At 40.2% G+C, this 26,969-nt stretch overlaps 1 protein-coding gene across 5 annotated transcripts; it reads right to left on the bottom strand.

Annotated features, from left to right (window-relative positions):
* Nucleotides 1-1,078: 1,078 nt before the first annotated feature.
* On the bottom strand, nt 1,079-25,457 carry LOC106924071 (solute carrier family 12 member 7-like). 5 transcript variants are annotated; one of them, XM_014997576.2, is made up of 27 exons: nt 24,709-25,457; nt 19,642-19,733; nt 19,433-19,558; nt 16,279-16,425; nt 14,999-15,053; nt 13,891-14,021; nt 13,685-13,794; nt 13,509-13,613; nt 12,778-12,950; nt 12,496-12,660; nt 12,286-12,384; nt 12,106-12,163; nt 11,711-11,885; nt 10,911-11,029; nt 10,724-10,822; nt 10,028-10,147; nt 9,648-9,752; nt 9,381-9,549; nt 7,773-7,968; nt 6,679-6,848; nt 6,424-6,555; nt 6,184-6,291; nt 4,893-4,991; nt 3,396-3,565; nt 3,071-3,085; nt 2,664-2,797; nt 1,079-2,066 (listed from the first exon to the last, which is right to left on the bottom strand). In XM_014997576.2, the coding sequence occupies exons 1-27, from the start codon at nt 24,854-24,856 to the stop codon at nt 1,975-1,977; spliced, it is 3,312 nt and encodes a 1,103-aa protein (XP_014853062.2). In that variant the 5' UTR covers nt 24,857-25,457; the 3' UTR covers nt 1,079-1,974. The 5 variants fall into 5 exon arrangements, 4 of the variants coding, with proteins under 4 accessions (XP_014853062.2, XP_014853063.2, XP_014853064.2 ...); XM_014997577.2 differs by lacking the exon at nt 3,071-3,085; XM_014997578.2 differs by lacking the exon at nt 4,893-4,991.
* Nucleotides 25,458-26,969: the final 1,512 nt, after the last annotated feature.

Genomic DNA, 26,969 nt, shown 5'->3' with positions numbered 1-26,969 from the left:
CATAAAGAAAATTCCTAAATGGATTAAAATTGAACATTGAGAGTATTATTAGCTGATCAAGATTCATGTCCATATCTCTGACATGTAGAACCTTTTTTTATATACATAATTTGAATTTCTAATTACCAGTTTTAAATCTGAGGAAAAGGTTGGAGAAAGGAGGAAAATATTTGACGTCTGGCAGATTCTGAAACAAACAAGCGCTGGTGTTTTTACTTTCTTTAGATTTTGAATCAGATTAGTAATTCTCCAAGGAAGAAATCAACAACAAAAACTACAAGAATCCCACAAGATATTTAGACATTTATCTTCACAGTAACTTGCCAAAATATTCATACCCATTTTATGCTGCATTCAGTTTTGTATGTTACATTAAGAAATGAGCAGTATATTTATATAGTGCTCATTATAGTCATGAAATAAAACAGAGTATGTGTTCTATGTAATTTTAATACAATATTTAAAAATTCCCATCAGATGGTGTACTTCACACTTTCTCTTTTTACACTTCTGTTTTTGTGGTTGAAGTCACAAAACAAAAGCAACAAGCAGGAACGCTTGGATTCATAAAACCTTTTCCATTCAGAGAACCCGTCATTTCACCGTTTTCGTTTTTCATGAGGCATAAACTCCGTTTTATTTCATGACTTTTGTGCCTTTTTTTGTTTTATAGGCTAACATTTTCAGTGGCACGAGAACAGAGTGTCAAACTTTGTCTTCTCTCGTAACCTTCGCCACGGATCCACGGCTTAACAGACAAGTTGTCGGCCCGTTATTGAGACAGCGATCAAGGCATGTAGCTGTGCGCGCTGACCCAGCTAACCACTCTCTGAGGCAAACAGGAAGCCATTTATCCCCGGACCAAGTCTGCTGCCAGCTCTGAAGTTTTCCCTTTGCTCCTTTGTGATCCAAACAAACAATAATTATTTTAGGATTAAATTGATTTCTGGACACTGAGCCCAGGCCGGTTACGTAAAGATTTGACAACAATCCAGCTCTTGTCCCGACAGGATCGGGCCACCTGCTGGAAATGACAGAAAATGATGCGAAAAAGCTTCAAAATGTCACACAAAATATGTTGCGGTTTAAAATTTAATACACAAATATATAGACTTTACTAAGACTGACATTACATTTAAAAATTTTAATTATTTTGTTTAAAATCCTAAAATGCACTCATTACAGAAAAACTTCAGCTCTAGGAAAAAAACAAACAATTGAATAAAATTAACTTAAAACATGAAGAGTATCTACCAATGAGAAAAGTGGCTTTCTAACAAAATATGTCTAAAAAGATTTGCTTGTATACAGGAGAAGAAATGCGTGGTGCTGCATTTTCATTTTGTTACTTGCTCATAAAGATAACAGTGAGAAAAGGCAACAAAAGCCTCAGCAAAGAATCGACAAATCCAAACTATTGATTAGCTCGTCATCAATGCTTTTGAATGCGTTCTCCGTAATGAAACCCTTTTGTGAGACTAATCAGTTTTTGAGAAACTATATGGTCTGAGAAAAGTTCCAAATCCATCTGAAACTGGCTCTGAAATAAATAAATGTTCGTTTAGCCTCCATTTCACTGTGAACCTGCAGCAGCTGATGGTGGATGCAGACAGGAAGATGTTCTTCCCCAGGAAAACGGTCGTTGCTGGATCAGACGCCGTCCATGTGAAAGGTCAGTTCTTCCAGAAAGCATGCAGGACGTTTTTTTTTTTCTTCAGTGTGGCCACGTGATGCAAGAGTGAAAACAGCAACAAGGTGAGGAGCGATGGAGAGCTTTCTCTACAAGCAGACGAGTCCCGCTCCCCTTGCAGCAGGACTGCAACACTGAAACACCGACTTCTTCCGTCTGCGGCACTGTGGAAGGAGAGATCTGTCCCAGCATTACCGCCGTGGCGTTTGTTAACCTCCAGCCTGGTTTTCCCACTGCGTCGTCAAGTTTCCTCCAAATGTGAAATGAATGAGAGCAACCAGACGCTAAGAGTAGATGGTAATGACCTCCCGACCTCCTCCACGAACCAGCAGCACACGGTCCAGGCCTTCCATTAAAACCTCCAAGAACTCCATATCTGAGAAACGCACCGTGGTTAAGGACAAATCGTACACATCAGCTGCTTCATCCAATTTCTAATTAGCTTTATGCACCGCAGACCTAGAACAAACATCCAGAAAATTGTAAAACAGCTGAAACACTGAGTTTCTTTAAACCTAGACTAAAAAGCCACCTGTTTAGAGTTACTTTGGTACTATAATAAATGACACACCAACAACATTTCGATTTGGAGTGACAACACTTGGAAAAATGTCATGTTTCAGTTGTTTGTTGTGTTTTCACGATATAAAACTCTTCGAACTGCCTTGTTGTGCCATACAAACAATTTTTGATTTTATTTTGAAGGTTACACTCATGCTTCCACACATTATCAAATACATTTCCATATTAAATGACAGACTGACAATGCAAAAACCTGACTGCTCGGTCAATCATCTCTGTGAGTTGCCTCGTTGTGTGGGTGTGGGTGTAGTTATTTGTCCTGCGTTTCTCTGTGTTGCCCTATGATGGACTGGCGACCTGTGCAGGGTGAACTCCGCCTCTCGCCCAAAGACTGCTGGGGATGAGCACCAGACGTGGTAAACGACACGGACATCATAATCAAAAAGGATACAGTTCTCGTCGCCTTTCTTGTTCCTCGGTGGGCCCGGCATGTTGAGCAGGACCAACTCGGAGCCTTTGGATTTCTTCTTCACCACCTCATTCAGCTTCACAGCTGTGTGCATCCGCCGCACATTCGACTGGTTGCTGCAGCAAAATCGCATTAATAACCGCGCCGCCAAGTAAAATTTCGGGCTACGAGCGAAGGGCGACGCTGTAAAGCTGGCATCGGCATGAAGCCAAACGTGCATGGCCACAACTGTGATTATACCGTTTGCAAGTAAACTCGCATTGAATTTAAAAGCTATTTTTGCCATCATGCACACCTCCCTCCCTTTAAGGCGAACTGAATTACACAGGCAGGCATGCAACAGTTTCAAAGCATGCAACCAAAACAAGCTGAAAGACGGAACAACTTACAGATTCTCCCACTCACTGTGGGAAAGGAGCAAAAACAACAACAACAACAAAAAAGCACAATCATTCAAAGTTGTCACCAAAATATTATTCTTTCAAAAAATATTTTTAAACCAGAAAACTATGAATACATTGAACAGACAGTCCTTGTTAATGTTAGAGGCTCAATGAACTGAAAAACCAAACAGACAAGGTCGACTGAACACACTTCTCAAAATCCAGTTAAAAGGTTCATTAAGACGCCAAACATGGGAGCTGAACCGCTTCTATTTGGGTTGCGATAAGGGATTTTAATTCTCTCTAATCACGTTCTGCTGGTTCTACTTACGGTTTCATGTTGAACATGTCCTTCACTGCCATGCCTTCTCTGTGCTTGTTCCTCTCGTTCAGCAGCTTGTCCTTGGTCCACGTCATGTGGACGTGCTCGGGCGCGGCGCCGGCTGCTTTGTCGTTGCTTGCAGAATGAGACGCCGTGTTCCGGTCGTGAATCAGCTGGGCCTAAGTGACACACGGGGAAATACAAGTTTGCATCACTGGAATATCAAATGGTATCCTGAAACAATTTTCACTGAAGTACATACAAATACGGAGAGAAAAACAAAAACACCATCAGGATATGTGTGTAAAGTCTGTTATAGGAGGAGTCAGGTGTGAAGCAGGTTTGATGAAGATGGACAAAAGTCACTGAGTATAGAACCCAAACCCATTGATTGTTGTAAAGAGGGGAGAAGGTCAAACGTCTTAGTGTGCCCCCGTGAATTAAGTATTAGACTGAACCCAACAGATTCACAGCAGAGCACACAGCATCCACAGTCCCCATATATTTTGTCAGAATGAACTGTAAAATTTTCTGTGCACCATTTCTTTACAAAGGATCCAACGGTGGGATGGCACCTGAGCAGATAGCCTGACTAATCATCCAAGATCAGCACATTTGGCTGGAGAAGGGGGAACAAAAATGTAAAATATTCTCATCAATAAGCATTTTTTAATTTAATGCTACAACTAAAATTAAATGGCAACAGCCAACAGAAAGAGTAACTACAGCTGGGATTCGTTGTCCATGGATCCCAAACCTTCTAGTCCAAGCAACCCTTGTGGAAGGTCTACTTTAAAAATAAATCAGTTCAAAATATTATTTTAAAATCACTTAGGTTTTTGTTGTGTCAAAAATCTTAAGTTTTTGTGTTTGTTTTTTAAGAATCAAGAATCAAGCAGGAACCCTGCTTTCTTAAAACAGAGTAAAAGTTGGCATCTCCAAGAAAAACTAGAAGTAAAACTAAATGTTATTTTTTAAGAACAATAAGCTTAATTTAAACAAAAAAAAAATCCAGATAACATTACTGAAACTCAATGTTTCTAAATTGTCTCCATGAAATCAAATTTCAGATTCACTCTGCCCCTCATCCTGTCACCAAGGAAACGCTGATGGGTTGACAATATCACCAAAACACTGGGTTGTATCACTAAACAATACCAGGAAAGGTCTCTGTCATAACATCTGGCCTCTTTTAGGGGTGAATGACCCACAGTTTAAAAACCACCAGAGTAGAGCCTGAAAATTTAAGAATGAAAAACACAAACGGATGAGAGAAAGCAGATATAGAACGATCATCTTATTTATTTATTTTATTTTTTTTTTGATTAGAAGATCATCCAAAACCAGCAGGAACCTGAAACTACTGCACTCAGCTTCTGCTGGCACACCCTTGTCAAAGCCCTGCAGCTGGAATGACTGGATGACGTTGGTGAGGAAGAACGGAGAAATGAGTGGAAGGATGACACAACGGATGGCTGCGACAAGCTGCTTAGTTAGCTTGGCTACCTCATCCTCTGGAATGCTCTGAGTGTTGAGCGGCGAGTCAACGACAGGCAACTTCCTCCTCTTAATGGAGCCACGCGACACATCTGTGATGCTCTGAATCTGAGCCCATGGTCAATTGGAAACATAACGTTACTGACGGAGTTCAAAAGTCAAGGACAGCAGAGCAGAGATGGGAGAACGCTGATGCATCGCTTGTTTGGGATGTACGGCTAACGGGCCTCAACCGTGTTTTTGTCTTGGTTGCAGTGTTGTGGCTAGCATTTCCGTCCGTCCAATGCCAAGGAAGACGTAACTCAAGTTAAATCTTCAACTTCTGCCTGTCGCTTCCCTGGTTTTGCTCTGACTAGCCTGAAAAATTTGGGAAACTTTAGAAAAGCCTGATTTCTCGGCTTAAATGATCATCATTCTGGATGTGGCATTATGGTCAAGAGTCTGTTTGTTATAACAGTGAAAAATAATACCGACGCTTTTTTTTTACCTGAAACAGCTAAATGACCAGAGATACAGCTTCCTTTAAACTTTCACAATAAGATGCTTAAACAAGCACTGAACTTCAAATATTTATTTTATTTAAAAAAGCTAGAAACGAGCAACAGACTTCAGGCAGCCTGGGGGCCGTTATATTTATTCATTGGACCCCTTGTAAATTGTGAAAATATTACCATATGTAATGGATCCCACAATGTATTTTAATGTGAAATGACAATAATCTTAAAAATGTGACCTTTGCTTTGTTTCTCTTGGTTTTTTTCCTTTTCTTTCTCTAACTGGCAGTATTGTGATGTTGTTTTGTTTAACTTTATATAACAAAAAGCTGATAAATATAATAATAAAAAATATATATAAAAAAAAAATTGACCTTTGCAAGTCTATGTTTTAATTTCTTTTTATTTAACCTTTTCTATACCAGCAGTTAGACACAAAGTCTCCTTCCTAACACAGACCTGTTTTAGATACAAAACAGAATAGAGGAAAATACAGATTATCTCTGATATGGACAGTATTTTTACTTTTCAATACAAAACAATCACGTTGCACCACTTACCTTTTCTACATTAAACTTACTTTAAAGTGTAATAAACTGTTGTGAGTAGTTCTGATGCACCTGCTCGTTGTGTTGGTGCTTTGAGGTGAAAAGTTTAGGCAAACCACTGCAACCAGTACAAAAAGCAAGTCTGGAGGCCTGAGATACTACAATGTATAAAAGATGCATCAAATATAAATGAATAATGGATGATTTACTGCTGACGTTGGTAGACTTTAGCAGTTTGTATTGCCTGTGCGATCATACCTCTCTCTCCCTCTCGGTGCGGGACAGGTGCATCTCTTTCAGCATTTGGGACCTCTGCTCCATCTTCAGAGTCCTCTCGTATGTGAACGCCGAGATGTCACTGTCATGCTGCGGAAAACACACGGAGCACCTTCAGATTCAGGATGCAAGGCAACCAGCGGTATCATCAGTGTAAAGCTGCTGCTGCTGCTATGCTAAGTTGACTAGAGGGGCAGTTTGGATGGCGCCGTGTCGTCTCACCATCTCCACCACCTCCACCTCTGCGTCCAGGCGCAGCTGGTACAGAAACACCTGCAGGTCCTTTTTCATCTGGATGGAGTTGTCGTCCAGCTGCGCCACCGTGAAGACTCGCATTTTGCATTTCCTCCACACCTACCAAAAAATAAAAAATAAACACCTGCATGAGAAACTGCTGATGGCAGATGAGCGTCCTGCAGCTGAACGGGTCGCAAAACACACACGACCTGTGGCGAGCACACACACACACACACACACCTTGTGCTGCATCAGCAGGAAGGGCAGCAGCATGAGAAGCCCGCCGTCGTGGACGATCCACCACACGTCAATCGCGCCCTCCTTCAGACGCTCGTGGTTGTCGGGGAAACGGTCGATGTTCTTCGCGACCAGCAGAGCCTGGTGGGCTTCCGTCGTCTCTCTCACCGTCTCTGGATGTAGAGGAACATGTTTAAAACGAGCCTCAAGTTGCTACGCGGCTAAATATCTACTGCACTCATTGCATAAACCGAAGCGCCTGCTTTTGATGAATGGTTCAAAAATTGTACAGGAAATTTAGGTTGTGTTCACACTGCAGACCAAAGTGACCAAATTACGATTTTTTTGTTTTGCGTTAAAGCCATTTAGGCCACTTGGAAATCCGACATGTATCCGACCTTTTCAAATGTGAGCTGAAGCTGAACAGGCAGGTCTCACTGATACTCGACAAACTTTACTATTCTGTCCTGATATGTGCAAGTGGGAATAAAAATAACAGCCATGATGGACTATAATGAGGATTAAGTTGTTAAAGTGCTGCTCCGGTCAGACAACAACTTCAAAATCGCAAGCTATGCTCCACCGTTAGCATCCATGTTTACACTGAGCACGCTCGCTATGCGTGACGTTACTGCGCCCCCTGCTGCGCATGCGGGACACTTTCAGGTCGTTTGCAGTTCACACTGTAGATCACATACAGATCGCATTTATATTGCAAAAAAAATCCAATTTGACAAAAAATCGGATGTGGGTGACTTCCGATTTGAACCACAAATTTCAATGTACTTTATCAGTATTTGTGAACGTAGCCTTCGACTCTAGAGAAGTTATCGTTCTCTGTTAAAGGCCGAAGGGAAACGTTTTTCAGTACCTGGTCAAACTGGACGAAAATGTAAAACCACTAATCCCCCTGGAGTAAAAATATATCCGTCACATAAAAATACCATCATGTTTCAGAAAGTATCCCGACTTTGATTCTGGCAAACTCAAGACTCTTGATTGTGTTTTCTCTAAACACAAGCAGAATGTGTCTGTAACACTTGCTTCTCCAAATAAAAATTCAAAAATAAGATGAACTGCACTTCTGTGCGGTTTACCTATGAAGTTCCTTTGGGCCAGGGAGTCTCTGTCCTGCTTCCAGCCAGCGGGCCAAGCCATGAGGACGGCGTTGTGTTTCATTCCTCCCAGTCCCGCTGACTGGATCAGAATGGAGAAACCGTCTCGCAGGCTGGACGACACAATGACGTGGGAGAAGCCCTTGGTCCGCTCCGCAGCCATGGCTGCTTTCATGTTCTGCGGGAGAAAATAAAATCCAGGTCAAGGAATGGAGTGATCATCTGTGAGAATTGGTTTTTACCGTAGTTTTTCCAAGTATAACAATTACCTTTATTTAGTTGTACTGAAATTGTTAAATACATTTCACACAGCTTGCCGCATCTCTAGACTCAGAGAGCTTTTCACACTAAGAGCAGACTGTCTGCCATGACAGCCAAAAGACAAAATGGATGCGTCTTTTGTTGCTCACTGTTGCCCTGCGGATGAGGCAGAGTGGTGAATCAGGTTGAATTTAATGCAGAATTTGCATTCTGCCAGAATGCAAAATTTCCCACTGCACTCGCATCTGTCACATATTTCCTGAAAACTTTGTATGTTGCGGTTAACACAATGAATGAGAGCGAGACTGAGGAGGAGGAAGTTTTTGGCCACATTTCATGACTAAAAACAAACAAGTTTTTATACTTCAGTCTATTTCTAACTGACTTGGACATGGAGTCGTTTGTTTACTGCTACAGTGCATAGAAGGAGTATCTATTTTCCTTGTTTTTCACATTATTTCTTATTACAACCCATCCATCCATCCATCCATCTTCTTACACCCTGGACAGGCCGCCAGTCCATCGCAGTCATATTACAACCATAAACGGTGATGTTTTTCAATCAGTATTTTATACAAAAGACCAACTGAGAACAGTGAATAATTGTTCTCTTTTACCTTTTTACAACAAAGAATCTGAATAGTATATGAATTTGTATTCAGAACCATCTTCCCTGCAAACTGCAGTTTTAAGTTTGTAATTTTCTCTTTGTTTTCCTTGTACTAAACTATATATTGTCTATATTCCCACAACACTAATGACTGCAGAAGCAAAGGGTGTTGTGTTTTGCTTGTTTTTAATAATATGCACTTTCCAGAAGTTTCTCTTTCACCATGCCACTGTTTGGATTTTGGTTATTGTTTAACAAATGCGTTTTATAGCAATGACAGTAAACCCTGACCCTTCTGTCGTGATGCTATTTGTTCACCAATGTTCTCTAAACAAAAAGGTCATCACAGCACAGCTGGATTTATGATCAGATGAAATTATTTGCTGGCAGGCTGTTTAATAATAATGTTTATTAATTAATAATTTATCTGAAGACTCGTATGTATTCTTGATTTTATCCAAGGCTAAAAGGTTAAAAGGGGAGTAGACACATTTCAGTTTTTATGTTTATTAAGAAAATATTCCAATCCAGCATGTTGATGTTTTGTTTTGTAATGAGACGAAATGCGTAAAAGTTCAAGGAGTTTGAACGGATTAGCAATTCAGTGTTACTTGCGTATAAAAACAAATGACTAGTACGAGGTCCAAGTGGACACACACATAAAAAAAAAAAAAGTTTTTACATAAGAAGCTACAGCATGCAGAGCAGAAGAGGCACACCTGCTCTCCAGCGATGGCGTCCGCCTTGCGCGTCATGTAGGTTCCCTCCAGGACCGAGCCGACGATGGTGAGTCCTTTGCCGGCTTTAAGTTGTGAGGTGAAGGACAGGAGATGGGGATGCTTCACTTTCAGGTCAGAGTTCAGTTTGCACAACACCAACAGCTGTGGTCTGCAAAAAATAATAAAAAAAAAAAGTTTAAATATTTGTTGAGCAGAAGAGAAACACCGTAAACGCATCTGTGTATTCAAGTTGGAGTGATCCTCCACCTCCAGTTTTTGGTATGCAGCGGCGCTTCCTCCAGGCGAATGAGAGCGTAGCGTGCTGCGTTTAAGGACAGACCTCTGATCCCGTCACCCCACTCCTTCACAGCTCTGCATTCAACAGGCAAGAATCAGCTCTCCACTCAAATGCTCATCTCTAAATTATTTTGATGTTGTAATGAACTGCAGGACAATCTTAAAGACCCATAATAAAGTGGAGATCTCTACATGTATATTTTCTGGATATAATTCAGTCGGGCCTTAATGAAGAAAAGGCTTCACTGTTAGAACAAATCTGTCCCTGTGGTCCACTTCGACATCAGAAAATAAACCCTTGTTTATAGCGATTTTAACAGAATCTCTTGGTCTCGAACTTCTGAACTCACCCTCTGTATTCGATGTATTTATAAATACAGCCAGCGATCAAAATGGCACCGATGGCGTAATACCAGGAGCAGATGAACATGAGGGAGAGACAGAGACTCATGCCTAAGAAGGACAAAGTCCTGCAGGGAAAAAAAACATAAACATGTCAAAATGTGTCACTTTCATAACGTTATGTCCTTTGCACTCTTAACGGTAAAAATACTAAAGTTAACTGTGTGTATAAGACAGATGCATCCACAGCTGTTTGGCTGTAAATATGACAGAGAGCTCAGAGGATAAATAAATGATTAGGGGAAACAAGGAACAAAGGATGGAACAAAAGACATGTGAAATGTAAAAAGAAAGGATGACAGGAAGGGAAGGAAGCAGGAAAAAAGGAAATACAGGTATTGGACATAAATGGTGCATCAGAAGGAAGGGAGGAAGTGAGAGCACGATGGAAAAATGAAAGAAAGGAAACAAGGGCACGACAGAAGGAAAAGAAAGACAGGAACGAATGCAACAGGCAAGAAATGGAGATGATAAGCAGAAAGGAGGAAAGTCTAAGACAAAAATATGGAGAGTAAAAGGAAGAAAAGACAAGAGGAGGGAAAAGAACTAAGATATTTGGGAAGAAAGGATGTGAGGAAAGGTGGAATTCAAAACGTTTTCCCACTGGGTAGAAACCCGGTACTCCGAGTGTCTTCGTCTCTCACCAGTGGTAGAACTTAAAGCGCGGCCTCCAGTTGGGAGTCCGGAGCAGCGTCTGAACGGCACAGGCCAGGTTGACAAACAGATAGCACATGAGGAAGAACCTAGAAGCACAAACGACATGGAGAGTTTAGTGATGCGCGGTTCAGCGAGCAGCAGGAAAGGGACGGTGGGCGACTTCCAGCAGCGCACATGGAGAGGATGGGGGCCACCAGGTCCAGAGAGGCAATAAGGATCCCAATCTCACAAATCCCAACTGTGAGCAAAAGAGCCCAGGTGGGCTCTCCGTTTCTCTTCCCATGACCAAAGACCTGAGAGACAGAAACACACAAGACAAGAGATCTGATCAGGTTCCTAACAAAGTACTGCAGGTCAAAGCGCTGCAGTATTGTGAACATTTACTATTACTGGTGAACCGATTGCAGTTTTCTGTCCAATCAGGCCTGACCTGCAGATTTTAATTTTGTCTGGTACTGATTTTTTATTTTTTTGTCTAAAATAGCAAGAAAGTTACTGGGTTGGCAACAGTGGGGCGATTGTTGTTTTTTCTTTTTAAACAAAAACACAGCGGGCTGCTGGTGGACTGGGCCAGCATCCCTTCCACAGGACGTCTGGGGGAAACCTGGATCCATTTCTCAAGCAAGAACATATTCCTTGCAGCATTTGATCATCGTCTATGATGTATGACAGAAACTGTAAGCGGAATAGCATTTCTTAAAAAAAATAAATGAATACATTTTTAAAAGTACAAGGTATCTTCCTATCTCCAGACGGCCAAGCGGCATCAGGACTTTCCTAAGAAATCTGTGAGAATTTGGTTGGTCAGCAATGTATAGTGTAGAATCAATTATGTAAAATAAATTTAAAAAGTAAATAAATGAAGACAGGGTTACGGTTCAGCTATGAAAATCCTGCTAGGTGGAAAACTTTTTTTTGCAAGTAACCTTTATGAGAATCATAATCTCTCCAAGTAAAACTCATGCATCACCTACCTGTAGGAAAGGGATGATGCCGTCACGGGCGATGGCCTGCAGCAGACGGGGGGCGCCAGTCAAGCTCTGCAGCCCCGCGCCGCAGCAAGAGAAAAACGAGCCAATCACAATCACCCAGGGGGACGGCCAGGCGAGAACACCAATCACTGGCATCGTTTTCACCGAGAAACCAAACCTGGAAGAAGCCAGAACAAACTTTTTAGGTTTGCCTGGTCTTCATATTTTCTAATAGCGCAGCTGGATTTTAGCATGGCAACCAAACTATAACAAATGCTGCTTTGTACAGTCATTTTTCCCTTTTCACATCTACAAAAAGCAACAAATAAATGCTGTAGTTCACTCCAGTTTTCTTTTTCCTGCACAGTACGATAAGCGTTAACTGAACGTGGTCTTACTTGTCTCTCAGCACCACTCCTTCGATGCAGGCTCCAAACAAAAAAACAAAGGAGATATCTGATGGCGACGTTAAGAAACTGTCACTGTCTGACATCTGTGCTCCACGGGATGAATGAGAACCACAGCAAAGTCAAAAGCAGTCCAGCAACATCAGTCGCAGGAACACAAATGGAGGATACAGAGGAAAGAAGTGGTGAGAATTGCCAAAATCGTTCCCACTGGGATGGATCTCTGAGCGTCTCTAAGATCACCGGATCGGTTTGAACCGGCCATGATCCCTAAAAAGACGACATGATAAATGTATCAGAAGAAAGTCAATTTGAAAGACTCTAAATTCAAGATAATGTCTTTCCCTTATTAATTATCCCTTTTGGCAGTTGAGCTGATACCTGTGACAGAAGGGAAGTAAATCCCAACTAGCAATGTGAAGTATGTGGTGATGTCATTGATGACATAAAACTGATCTGTGCTTCCAGCTTTGACTTTAGGCGTTCTGGGGGAGGTATTCTTCTGTATGATCACGTTGGCGTCGTCATAGTTGCTCCACAAGTTTTCTAATGAGAAAGCAACGAGAAGGTTGCAATGAAAACTCCAGCTGATAATAATAAAGACTTATTATTTGGTATTGATGTTCAGATTAGATAATATTTTTTTTATTCTCTCCCTCTCACCTTTGATGACGTCACTCAGGAGCCCAGGGATGGCTACGATTTCACTCATGTTGTTGGCTTCGAAGAAATCGCAGGTGGAGTTGAGGTCGCAGAAAAGGCTCGTCACCAGTTCCGTCTTTTCGCACTTGTCAAACTTTTCGTTTTTCAGAGAGCGATTCCCCAACATACAAACGCTGCAGAGAAGAAACGGCAGATTGCAGTGCGGCTGATGGAGCCCGGGTCCCTGATGACAGTAATCTTCCTACGTTAAGTCAGTTTTTAGTAAAACGCTGGCTTTCAAGGGTTTTAGGACGAGCACAATCTGAATAAATGCCATTTAGTGATAACTGACTTTGGCACATGTTTTATTGCACTTGCAATGATTTATATCTCCTTTAATCTTTTACACACACAGTGCCATCCGTGCTGTACGAATGTTTCGTAAGGCATTTGCTATAGTGTTTGAAACCATAACATGCTTGGATACAGTTTGTTATTGAAGCTCAGGAGCATAACCTCTTGGTTAAGTCATATTAAACATCTCTCCCAGAGTCAGAATCAGACTTTATATGTAAATAAAAATCCAGACAATAGTATCTGTTACTGGTTTCTTGTATTTGCCTTGCAAATAATCAGTGGCGACATTTTTGCGAGCACCAGTAAAACACACCGGTTAAAACTGCTTCAAATAAGCTCACATTTGGTCAGTGACAGTATTCTCACAAGTCACGAATGTTCTTTGGGACACTCACTTGAACGCTGGTGGCTCGATTAATGTCTTGGCGGCTCCCGCGTATGTGGCCATGATGGAGAGAGCCACGCAGGAAAGAAACACTAAAGCCAGTTTGTTCACATATCTGCAGACGGAAAAGAACAAGTGGTGAAAATGGATGATTGTTTCCGTGCCTTTGTCACTGTGGACACTCACTTCACCCCAACAAACACGACCAGAGCCATCAGGAGGAGGCAGCACGTCCCATAGAGACGCATGTCATTTTCGTCTAATGCTTTCATCGTATCGAACGGAACGATGTACATCTGGGAGCAGACGAAAAGAAACAAAAAGCAGAGCCAACGAATCACAAAACCGCAGCTGATGACGGCAGGCGAAGCTGCTACTGAGGGCGGATCTACCAGCAGGATCTCTATGGTGCCCAGTATGTACAGTGATCCAGCGAAGGTGGTTCCCAAGTAGAAACAAAGACCCACTGCTCCTCCGAATTCTGGTCCCAACGACCTGGAGATCATGTAGTACGAGCCGCCAGCTACAAAGAGACAAAGTTCACAGTTGTGTTAACGATATTGGTCAAAAAAAGACGATGGAGATGGAATTATTAAAAAATGCTCCTTTGACTGGACCAAATGTCACAGACACGTTTTCATGATCAGTGCCTGATGGCGTGTGTGTGTGTGTGTGTGTGTGTGTGTGTGTGTGTGTGTGTGTGTGTGTGTGTGTGTGTGTGTGTGCGCTAGCTAATGCTAACTCAAGAGTCACAGAATGATGAACTGTGCTTCATTTTGTTCTACAAGACTTTCTTTTAAAGCTTGGAAAGGTGATTAGAATTGATAAAGAGAAACAGATTGATCAGCTGATATTGCAAACCTGCTTTCGCAGTTATATTTGCTTTCTTCATGTTTGATAGGTGATGTAACTTTTTTCCTCTCAACTTCATTTCTCAAATAAAATGCGTCAATCTAATTATTAATCGATTAGTTATTGATTCTGGTAGAGAATAGCTCCAGTTTTCCAATTTCAGTTCTGTAAAGTATCCAATTAAAGTGAAAGAATTTAGGCTTCATTAAATATTCATAGAGACAAGACAGATTCATTTTATTCAGTGATTTTAAGAACATTAATAAAAAAGATATGATTAAATAGCCGAATCAATTAACACAGGATGTTTCATTGTATCCCATCAGCTGCCCAGAAAGAAACATCCCCAGATAGAAATATTTTAAAAATACCAACCTAATTCATTATCTAGCATATCTCAAATTACTATATTTGAATCATTTCAGTGACTGCTACAACAAATATTTTGCTGATGTGATTTAAGCATCATGTATTTGCAGTGTTTTTTTGTTTTTTTTAATATACTTCAAGATTTATATTATCGTTACGTATTCCAAAAGCTACAAATGTAAATACAGTTATTTTCAGTTTAGCTGCAAATCCCAGAAATGGATCAAGGTGAAAATGATATGATACCAAATGTTTGAAAAAGACGTGAATTTAATCTACCTGGAACAACTCCATTGGTTGCTATGGCACTCATTGATATGGCGGTGAGTAAAGTCTGAAAGACAGAAAGAAGACGGATGTTTAGATGCAAACGAAACAAAAAATGAACTCAAGGTCAAACATTTTACCACCAAATGCAGAGCAGAAATTTGACAAAAACATCTAAAGATTTAAACTAAGAGTAATGCTGATGCTGATAAGAAGATAAGATGAGCTTCACTAACGTGTTTCCAGAGATGACCAGAGCTGACATTTTTCTATAATTGCAGTGGCAAGTTGTAACTGTAAAAAAAACCTGCTTTCATCAATACGTAGTCGCATTAAGCAATTAATCAATCAATTGATCGCATGATAAATAAATTGATTTAAGCTGTGTGTGGGTTTTTTGTTTTTTTGTTTTTTTTACTTCGGTTTGAGTTTTAGTCTTTTTGTTATTGTGGGGTTTGTGTTTAAAATATCTTCCAGTTCCAGTGTTGTGTTCTTTACAAACTAAAATGTAAGGGTCTTTGAGAAGGCAAACTTGTGACATCATTAATGCAATACTTAAAAATGATCTCAAAACAACACAATTTATTATCCAGCAAAATCTGTTGTAGGGTTATACATATAAAGTGACTGCATGGGTCAGTAGAGCTAAACCTGGTGACAAACATATGTCTCTTTAATATTAATCTTTAAAAACTTGGTCTAAGAACTCCAAATTCTCCTTTTGCGTGAACTGAAGTTTTTAATCCCATCCTCAGATCATAATTAAGAATGGTATAAAAGTTGCAATAGAAATAAAAATAAAACATGCGGGGTAATTTAGTGTTTCTTTAGTTTTAGAAAACACCCCCCCACCCTCCCCCCCTCTTTGGAAGTTTTATACATATTATTACTTTTAAAATGTGGTCACATCAAAGATGTGTAAATTACCCCATGCTTTACAGCTTAGTGAATATCCTTGATGTTCCCAGACCGGCTCCATTGATTTAAGGAAACATCAGAAGCGTGTGGTTGGATTACATCACGAGTCCTGCTCAAGTTTATGTCAGACCTGTCAAACACTCGGTGCTCTGTTTGGCCGTCTGCAGCTGCTGGCGTACGGGACTTTAAGAAACACAAACTTTCTGTTCTCTTTGCGAGGAATTCTTCTGAGCCCAGCCGTGAACTCAAGACAGGCGTTCACTTCTACGCTTCAGCGTACATTAGGCTTGGACTCAAATAAGTAATGGTTAATGAGTGGGACTTTGTGGAATGATGCAAGCGGGGCTCCGCTGAAAGGATTCTGGAAAACTCACACAGACGCAGCACATGGAAACAATGGCTAACGATTCTAGGATCCCTGCTGTGCCCACGATCCAGGTCAGGCGGAGGAAGAGGATGACGCCTAAAATGTTCTGCATGCAGGGCAGATAGACCCCAATGAAAGTGCCCATCTGAGGAACCTGGAGACAGAAACACACACAAACAAAACGTCAAACGTCACAATTGCACTAAAAATACCAATCTGGTCCCTTGCGTGGTACTGACATGACGCCATCACAAGGATACAAATGTGAATGGTGCTCTATTCAAATTCAAATTCAGAAATACTTTATTGATCTCAGAGGGAAATGCAATGTTGTAACTCAGATTCAGTAAGATTCTTCATTAGTGGATAGAAATCTGGTGACGACAGAGGCCATCAGAGTACAGTGAACCTATTTTCATACTCTTGTCATCTGCTGGTCGAAGCTTTGAACAAAATATGGGCGAATTCTGGTCATGAAAGGTCAGACATGGATGGAAGCACAGCAGACTGTCACTTTCTGAAGTACTCAGACCAACAATGTCATCAATTTCTTCCCCATGCTGATGCTTTGTTGCATCTACATGCCTTAATGCATTGAGTTGCTATTGGCTGATTCATTATTCATTATTTGTTGCAGCAAGCAATAGAATAAGTGGACCGAATCAAGGGGCTGGTGAGTTTATTTCAGCTCCAAGTAATGCCTAACCCCAATATTTTACCACTCTTTATAATAAGCATTGTAGTCTTTTAATGCTGCACTGCATAAGCTGCTTTTCTTCACTGCATAGCAAAGAGGGGTTGGGTATGCAGAGTGTTTGCAGGAAACAGCTGCCATGCCAGCTGCATCCTTAGACGTAAGCCAAACGTTTCCTTCTCATCATATGAACCAAAGCACAAGAGATGATGACTTAGGAATATAACAACGCCTGCATTTTCCACTCCTCTAAAATACAACAATTTACATTTAGATGATAAAGATGTAGGAGAATTATTATAATTTATCCTCACACATTTTGCTTTTAGGGGTGAATAGTTGTGAGGCTGCTTCTAAAGAAAAGTAAAAATCCATTGTTTGATTTAACAAAAACATTTAACACCCTTTTTAAAACGGCACCTCCGAAATCAACTTACTTACTGATTGAAGATAAAACCTTAAAGCAGTAACCTCAGCACTCAAACAGAAATGTAGGATCACATCCAGAAAACGTTGGAAAAATGTTGTTTATAATCGCCAAGAAACAACTGGTGGATCAAATATTGTCGTACCTTGACTGTCACTTTCCCCAAAGACCAAAACATACCTACCATCTTCTGACTCACAAACTCCTTGACCTGTGCCTTCTCTACTGCCCACAGCTGCTTCTCTAAATGATAACCTTTTGTGGAGGTGTACTTCCACATTTCCCACATCTTCTCCCCCAAGTTGCCCTGCATTTGCCTCCCGCTTTGTCCTTCCTTCCCCTCTAACCTCTCTGCATCGTCCTTCTTACTCCTGCTGGGCTTGAGCTTTAGATCTCCTCCGAGTGCTCTAAGATATCATTCAGGGGGCGGGTCTTGATGAACACACAAAATCAGCGTCTCTTAACAGACCAAGAGTTCAAAGTTGGAGGATCTGCTTTTATCGAAAATTCCCAATGTTCTCTGTTCGACACGCTGCTGAACAGACTACCTTTGTTGCAGATGCAGCAAGTCATTTCTTGGGGAGTTGTGACAGCAGCATTCATATACACACCATTGAAACATTAAAATTCTAACATTTTGTGAAGCTATTTGGAAAACTGTTCCTGGCCCTTAAGGTAGTCATTAAAAAGGTCAACTAAACTCGCTGTAAACTATACTTTACCGGAAGACTGATTACTGTCTTTGTAAACGTTGCGTATCGGCCAACAGGTAGACATTAAGTCTGATAAGTAAATATGCGCTCAGTGGACGCTCCCTGGTCTGAGTTTTAGCATTTAATTCCAGCAGGTTTGCCGTGAGAGTGTGAATAATAATAATAGCAGAAGAAACTGTTCTCAAATCCCAAAGTGGAGCAAGAGTACAAGGATCGATAAACTTTAAATCAAGAGAAAAATCTCTGAAGTAGAACTATTAGTCTTTATGCAGTGCAGCCAACTTTACTCTGTTCTGAAGGACGTTTATCCATTAACTACCAGGTATTCGAGGGTCATGGCACATTTCCTCCAAGCCCATCTTTTAACACTTCTGTCTTCTCTCTTTATCACAGCAATAGCCTTGGTTTGACATCTTTAAGCTTTTTTTGTGTGTTCTAATCCAAAAGCTTCTTGCACAGCGGGTAAAGAAAACAAAACACATAAAAAGTTTATTCATGACAGGTCTGGAGTGAGCAGCACATCATCTGTGATTATGACGCAACACTGGACCGTCATACGTTGCATAAAACCTAATGCGTTAATAGAAGTCAACCAAAATTTTACTTTAAATTAGAATTATAAAAAAAAGTTCTCAGATCGATTTAATGTGTTGTATTTTTTTTTGTTTCCAGTTCCTGTCTGGTATTTGCCTGTTGGTATTGATATTTTCGTCAGCTTCTTTACTCATTAACTTAAAAGTAACGTTACTGGATATGTTATGCAAGCTAAACGAATGAGTAATTGAACACACAAGTTACAGCAGCAAAGACCTTTTAAAATCAATTCCCTTTAAATGTGTGGGATCGCTCTAAGGCACCAGTTTCTCTCACAGACGGGGAATTTCTCACAGGAGCAGCTTCTTAAGTCCAAACTATCTAAAAAAAATAAAAATAAAATTAGTCAATGCTCCCAAACACTCCCAAGACAAAAATAGCTCAGGACAGGAGGATGACTTTTGTACTCCAACAAGTAAAATATAACCTTTTGGCAATGTGTTTATGACAAGTCTTATGAAGTGAAAGGTTACCATAAAAGAACACACCTCGTTCCTTTAGCACAAATCCATGAGTTCATTTTGGTGTTATGGTTCTGTGTTGTAATGAAGCGAGATCAAAGTCTACTCCAGAAAGAAACAGACGGTAAGATGCTATTCTCGGAAGCAAGGTTCCATGTTTATATGGTTGGGCATGACCAGGTCCATTGTAATCTAAATGTGACTTTACTGGTTTAGCAACTCGTTCGGTTTAACGACGGAAACTTCTCGGTACCAAGGCGGAATCTCCGTACCATGACCGCGACCCTCCTGACCCTATCTTCGGCCTCCTCGTGCTCACGGACGCCCTGGGTGAGGTTGGTGTAGTTGGCCAACTTGTTGAGAAGAGACGCTACCATGGGGGTGCTGTCCATTTCCTCCTGAAGGCAAACAGATCAATGTGTGACCGTAAAGCTGAAACAAATGAAACCTCAGAGAAATCAAACGTGAGAGCATCAGTTACCTCATACAGCGCCATGTTTTTGCCTTCATAGCTGCAGTCCTCGTTATTGTTTGAGTAAATGAATGGAGTGGACTCTTTGTGATTTTCATCATCTATTGGAAACATTCAAAAGAAAAGGAAAAAAACAACATGAGACGCTGACAAACTAAAAAGAAGCAACCCCTAAACCTAAAGTGACATTTCAAAGACAAAAAACAACCAAACTGTTTTAAATTGTCATGTTTTTAGTATCCTGGGTGATAGAAAAGGTTAACATTGATCTATATCCGTGACAGTCTAAAATACCAGTTCAAAAGCAATTTTAAACGCTGCTTTTAATGGATCCGAGTGTCAGTAATTTGCAATTACATGGTGTGCGACTATTTGAAGAGCTTCTGGCGCCAGATTTCTTCGAAACGGCACAGCTACAGCCTGACCAGTTTCCTTTTTGCCTCCATCTTTTGTCTCTTGTTACAGTAGTCTCATGCTGTTCAATTTGGTCAATTATCTGGGTCACACAGTCACCAGTTCTTCTTCAGACAATGCAGCTCTTCATTACAGTGAAGAGCTGAATGAAAATCAATGAAAACTGAGCAGTGTGCACACATGATCTGGTGATTTCTGAGAGACACTGCTGGATGCACTTTCAGACAAATTGAGTGTAACAACAGTTTTTTTTTTTTTACTCTAGTCTGGTCAAATATTACTGCGGTTTGTGCATTTTTCTGCAACATACCGTTTTATCCTGGATTAAAGTTTCTAGGTGATTTCTCAGGTCTGAAATTCTCACCAGGTGATTTTTTTTGTGTGCACTGAGATTTCTATACAGTGAAGCTCCTTTCCTTATAATTTTCTGCTTTTGTCATCTTCCATAAATATGTTTTCCAATACTACAATGTCCTTGTTGCATCTTCTTTCCTTTATAATAAGCAGCATGTTTACTTCAGGTGTCTGTTACATAACATATGCATTTAGAAATAATTTCTAAATATTTATGTATTTAGAAAATGATGCTCTATGTTTAGTATTAAGAATCTAATCTTACCTTAAAGAGACTTTAAGAAAAAACAAAGCTAAAAAGATATTGGGTATACAATTTAGAAACTAAAAAGAACTCAAAGTACACGGGCCAAATCACCTCTAGGTTTATACAAAAACTCTTAAATACTTTCACATAACTTATTTAACATATATAGCAAATCATTTAAAACAATGTCAATTATAGTCACTATATGTTAATATTTCCACATGGTCAACTGCAGGTTATTTATACAATCAATTCATCAAGTCCATGCACAATGCAGGATTCCCTTAAAGTCCATTGTTTAGTATTTTAACTATCCTTGGATGCAGTATCCTCTACACCGGCTTCTCCTTTTGTATTTCGCTTCCAGAAAATTGAATGACTGAATTAGTAGATCAGTAAACCAGAAGTCATTTAAATGTACAAAACTTACAAACGTTAAAAATGTTTAAAAAAAAAATTAAAAAAAAATACTTCGATAAAACTCCAGTAAGGGACAAACAGATTAATTTTCTAATGTCAGCAAATTGCATTGAATTAAATGGAAGGAGAAAAAAAATAACCTTAGGAGTTTGTGGCTGTGTGCTTATTGTGGAACTATGATGTGAAGTATGCTGGAGTCACACAGGCGAAAGTATGAATGTAGCAAAGGAATGGCAGAGAGGAGGCGGGGGCGGAGAGGCTGTCGGCATATCATATCAATAACTGAGCTATGAATTCATCATAACCGTCTGAACCGTAATCAAATACATTTTTTCACAGTACTTGGCACATTCCATGAGTGGGGAGGTTTAATAAGTCTAAAATCCTCATTGACATCCTGATTTTTTTTCCTCTCTCTTTAGACTAAGCTTTGGAGTTTATGTAAACAGACTTAAGAGAACAAATCCTCTCTAAACATTGCATCAATTTCCAGTCAGTCGGCAGAACAGGCAGAAAGTGGGTCGGAACGAAACCTGATCTAAGCAGTACCCTGTTAGAAAATGATGGTGCTGAGATGGTGTTTATACAGTTAGCATCTTGCCTAATCAGCACTTGGCCTTGGTGCCTGAGGGCGTGAATATTTCTGCCCAGGCTGAGACTTCTTCCCCTCCCAGCATGGCATGCAGAAGAAAGCAAGAAGCTCCTACGAATCAGGAAAATCACTAGATTTTGGTTGGACCAGATTCTACATTATCCTTCTTTTTTTTTTTTTTGATTAAAAAGAAACAAAAAAACAATAGTGTTATGATTCTCTGATTTCATGATGAAATTTAGATTACAAGCATATAATAGTTGTTTTTTTTTTTTATATATTTCCACTTGAGAATTTGAGTGTTTAAAATCACAACTAACTCAGTCTGTTTTGTTTAGAAATGTTTTTTATGTATTAGTGCATATTTTTGCTTGATGACAAAAGATTGATTACTTTGTTCTACTGTAATTCTACTCTGTATATTGCAATTTCTAATGTTTTGTTTGGTTTTTTTTTTTTTTTAGAAAATTGACTTAGGAAATTGCATTCATCAGCTGATGAAACAGGTGCAGCAAGAAAACAATGTTGGTCTTTTGTTTTCAATCAACATAATACAGAACAAAACAAAGCCACAGTTTTCCATCCATCTTCTTTACACCCTTGTCCCTTTGTGGGGTGCGGAGGGGTGCTGGTGCCCATCTCCAGCTAACGTTCCGGGCGAGAGGCGGGGTACAGCCTGGAGAGGTCGCCAGTCTGTCGCAGGGCAACACAGAGACAGACAAGACACACAACCATCCACACCTAGGGACAATTTGGAGAGGCCAATTAACCTGACAGTCATGTTTTTGGATTGTGGGAGGAAACCAGAGTACCCAGAGAAAACCCACGCATGCACAGGGAGAACATGCAAACTCCCATGGCCGGGAATTGAACCCAGAACCTTCTTGCTGCAAGGCAACAGATCTACCTACTGCACCACTGTGCAGCCCAAGCCACAGTTTTTGTGGTAATTATTATTATTTGGGGTCCAGATATAGTTTTTTGTCATCATATATCCTTTAATTTAAAAGGAAAAATAAGGAGGTCATTTTCACAAACTATAGAAATATGGGTGAGTTAGCACAAATGTGTAAATTGAGACTAACGCATACGAGTGTGTGTGGGAATGGATGTATTAGACATGTAAACCCAGATAAGATGGAAAAATTAATTAATGTCATGTTCCTATTTTTTTCCTTCTTCCTGCTCCTTTTTGAGCATGTTAAGATTACTATACAAAAATATGTCTTTTGCGTTCATGTTCATGTGTGTGATTTTATACTTCTGTCTATATGTTCGAAATTAATAAAAAATTTAAAAAAATTTAAATTGTGTCCAATAGTATTTTGCTGATTCGTACACACCCTGAAACATGGACACAAGTGACAGAGGAGCTGCCAAGCAAGCTAGTCGGCCTATTGAACATAAAACAATGAGTAGAGAACGATTCAGTCTGACCTCCACTGACTGGTAATACCCGTTTCCTTTATTCTGTGGACTTCTTGAATGAGAATCTCATTGTTACAGTGCCTTGTAGTGTTACTCATGTCCCTTGAACTTTTTCATATATTTTGGAACTGCAGTCACTTAATTACAGAAACCCCCACCATGTTTTTTTTTTTGTTTTTTTTGCAGTTTTCCACCAGGATCTCTCTATATTTACCTCCATCTTCACATCAACCTTGACCAACTGTCCCTAAAAATATTGAAAAGATTCCCTACAGAACTGTAGTTCCACCACCATGCATTGTGCATTCATGGTGATGTCCAGTGTGACATTTCCACTATCTTTACTATTTTTGCTTTTTACCCATCCATCCATACCCACTTCACTGTTGCAGGGAGATGGTACCCGTTTCTAGGAGTCATTGAGTGAGAGGCCAGGTGCAGCCTGGACAGATTACCAGTCCATCACATAATGGAGAGACCACCATGCACTGACACGTTCAAACCTGGGGCCAAATTAGATACAGAACACAGCAACACTCCAACTCCAACTCTTTTTACTAGACAATGAGAGGAAACTGGAGTAACTGGAGAGAACATATGCGAGCTTCATGCTGTGAGAGCAGGACGGGATTTTAAGCAAGGACCTCTTTGCAGCAGTACTAGCCAATGCATCACCATACACCTGCCTGCAGTTCAGGAGGTTTATGTTTGATCTCATCTTATCAGAGCACCTTCACTGCTCCAAAGCTTGAGATATTGTTTTATAACTTATCCCTGCTTTAAACGTCTCTACTAGATCTCCAGATGTATTTACACAGCCGGACTCTTGAATGCATTTGCTTGCAATAGATTTCATTTATGGTTGTCAGTGTAAAGGGGGATGAAAGCAAAAGCAATGCAGGCTAGACTTTTCATATTTATATTTGAAAGCAAAATGCACAATTTTCCTTGCGCTGCATTGTGTTGGCCTATAAAAATCCCAATAAATACATTGAAATTCATGGTTTGTGACAAAATGTAAAACGCTCAAGAGGAATGAAACCTGTAAACAATACATGTTCTCATGCTCCTAATGTTCCCCAAAGCTGGGATACATTCTCTGGGGATCTAATCATTTTGGCTTTTGTCAGAGGATTTGTTTACAAGTCAGGAAATTTTGTAGCAAACTCTGTTTTACAGGAAAAGCATTTGGAGCTCATGAATGGAAAAAAAAATAATCTATGTGGGTTAAGCAAGTTTTATGAAAACTGCTGATGAAACTTCTTTCATGGTAGTTTAAGCTTGTGATGAAGCTAAAACAACCACTTAGGACTGCAATAACCAGACAACACATGGGCCCTCCGCCCAGCCACATCATTCAAGCTCAGTGCAAGTTCCAGCTGGTTGGGCTCTTTAAACTCCTGTCCTCCGTGTATAAAGCATGTGCATGTTACGGCTTGTGTTCGCCGATGTCGGAGGTTTTCCGTCTCTATATCCTTACTCACAGAATCACTCTCTAACTTTATCATACGTGCACACTTTGTCTTTTCTTATCTCGGCGCATCCTGGGAGGGAAAACTCCTCCGTTTCAGCAGAACCCTCCTTTAGTTTAGTTTAGCACCAAGCAGACATGCCGTCTTACCTGGTTCGGGTTCCTGGGAATTGCTAACATCCCCCTCTTCCTGGAAGACTCTGTCCAGACTGATCGGTCTGCCGTCTCCAGCCGCAGCTCCGCTGCTGCTGCCATCCCCCATGTCCTCAACTTTTACCACAGTGAAGTTTGTGGGCATCTTGGTTCCTCTGTCAGGTGTCAAAAAATGAAGAAGAAAGAAAGAAGGTGGGCAGAGGCTTGATGGAAGTCGCCTCTGCCACAAAGGATAATTTCCAAAGAGAGTCCAGAACCCTTTCGGGGGAGGGGGCTGATGAAAAGTGTTAAATCTTCAGTGTCACCACAACATGGCAAATATTACAAAACTTTCTATTTGGAAACGTCCTCTAAGCTAGAGGGCGAGAGTCCTGCTTCCTGCCCATCAGACAGACCAAAGTTCTCCGCTGAATCGTCACTCCTTGTTGTTTTCCCTCCCTTTTCTCCCCCCACTCCCTGAAGACCTAAGATTGCCCCATGTGACCATCTATTTACCATTTGAACAGAGTCCTGACATGCAGGGCACAGGAGCTCCTCCCTCCCTCTCTCTCTCTCTTTCTCTTTCTCTCTCTCGCACCTTTGGAAAGCCAAAAACTACCGAATCTGACTCCACTGTTTGTACGAGAGCCAAACAAGTCGACAGAAGAGTGACAGAAATCCCTCTCAGAGAGAAAAATACGAGTGAAAAAAAATAGCTTCTCCAGTCCAGATGCTTTGCTTCTTACATTCTTCCCTCTACCTTCGGACTGACAAATTTCTTCTTGGTTTCTCTCCTGTTGAAAAAAAAAAAAGAAAAAAATGGGTGTTAACTTTTCCACAGTGCATTCTGGGAAATAGTGAAGTGCTACTGTTCACCGTACTTTCTCATGCCCATGCACAACTATATAGCCTTAAAGGAAACACCTTGGGAAGAGCTTTCCTTTGCATTAATACCACCGGTGTAGATTTCAATGGAGGGAGAATGAGCTTGAGGAACAATGGACAATCGGAAACATGAAGGATTTTGACTCTGTGACACTGATCTCTGGAGTGGCACTGTTTCCTGCAGCTTGCATGTTTCGTCGTGCTGGTGCCTGCTGGACACGTCCTTCCAGGGTTATTTAGAGCAACGCGGGCATTAAAAAGTGATCTTGATCTACAATAACAAAGCTTGTACTTTCCACTCCGGAAAAAAAAAAATCCTCATTTGGATTTTTTTGTTGTTGTTTTTTGTAATGTGTTCTTCAAAAACATCCAATAAAAGAATATTTTTTGTTGTTATTGTTCAAAACAGTGTTTAGTTGCCACATCTCCTTTATTTCTTTGGAGTTAATTTTAATCTTTTGACTACTTGAAATCCTTGGAAGAAAAAATCTAATTCTAACCAAGTCTTTTTTTTGTCAAGTTTCTAGTGGAAATATCTTAGAAGACTTGAAATACGACAGAACAACCTTAGAAATACCTTTTCTGCAAGAAACAGGCAATTGTTTTAAGTCAATTTCTTTATACTGATGAAAAAGTGCCAGTTCTACTTACAAATATTTTCACTTATAACAAGGCATTTCCCCCACAAAATAAGTCAAATAATCTCCCACTGGATGTAGTACTTTTTCATCAATATTAAGGAATTATTTACTTAAAATAAGTTTCTATGTCTTGCTGAAAAGTTATTTGTAAGTTAGAAAGTTTGAAATGAGACAAAACTAAGATATTTCCACTGGAAACTTGACAAAAATACTTGGTAAGGCTTTTATTTTATTGTATGCTTGTATTAATTTACATAATGAATTGGACATTCTTTCCATTGCAATTCGACAGAAAACCATAATTCTGCAATTTTGCAGCAGATGTGTGTGGAGCCTGGAGGAAAGGTTCCAAGTTATTAGTAGTAGTTCACTTACCTTATTTAGAAAGATGCCATGTCACCAGGAGCTTGTTGAAAATGTCAACATGGCCTAAAGCTAGTTCGAGCTACTTCAGTGTTTCCATGCGGTGTTACTGTTGGTTAAGTCTGCTGGGGAAATTGTTCACTACAAAACTCTTGAAGCTGCTGCACACCTGAGAGACCTTAGTTACCCATACACAATTCACAACAAAGAATTGTCTAATTCATTGTGAATTCATTTATTATGCAAAATATTAGATTTATGGGGATTCCATCTCGGCTTGCCTGAGTTTAATTTTATGTAATATAGTTTACGTAGCCTACAGACAAAATGTCTGTCAACTGAAAAAATGACAGCCGATTGTCTCAAATATCTGAACACAATGGAGCTTTG

Source organism: Poecilia mexicana, unplaced genomic scaffold (assembly GCF_051168715.1).
Source record: "Poecilia mexicana isolate PSO_F unplaced genomic scaffold, ASM5116871v1 scaffold_17, whole genome shotgun sequence".
In the NCBI taxonomy this organism is placed as follows: Eukaryota; Metazoa; Chordata; class Actinopteri; order Cyprinodontiformes; family Poeciliidae; genus Poecilia; species Poecilia mexicana.
The sequence above is the reverse complement of the archived record's forward strand: the minus strand, read 5'-3'. Positions and strand labels throughout refer to the sequence as shown.

Bases quoted from the DNA above. Each gene is read 5' to 3' on its own strand.
- LOC106924071 (XM_014997576.2), bottom strand. From the start codon at position 24,856: ATGCCCACAAACTTCACTGTGGTAAAAGTTGAGGACATGGGGGATGGC. The intron at 19,559-19,641 runs GTAACTGATGCT...GTTTGCCTTCAG, and splicing joins AAAACATGGCGCTGTATGAG to GAGGAAATGGACAGCACCCC. The intron at 15,054-16,278 runs GTGAGTTTTCCA...TCTGTCTTTCAG, and splicing joins TTTCCATGTGCTGCGTCTGT to ACTTTACTCACCGCCATATC.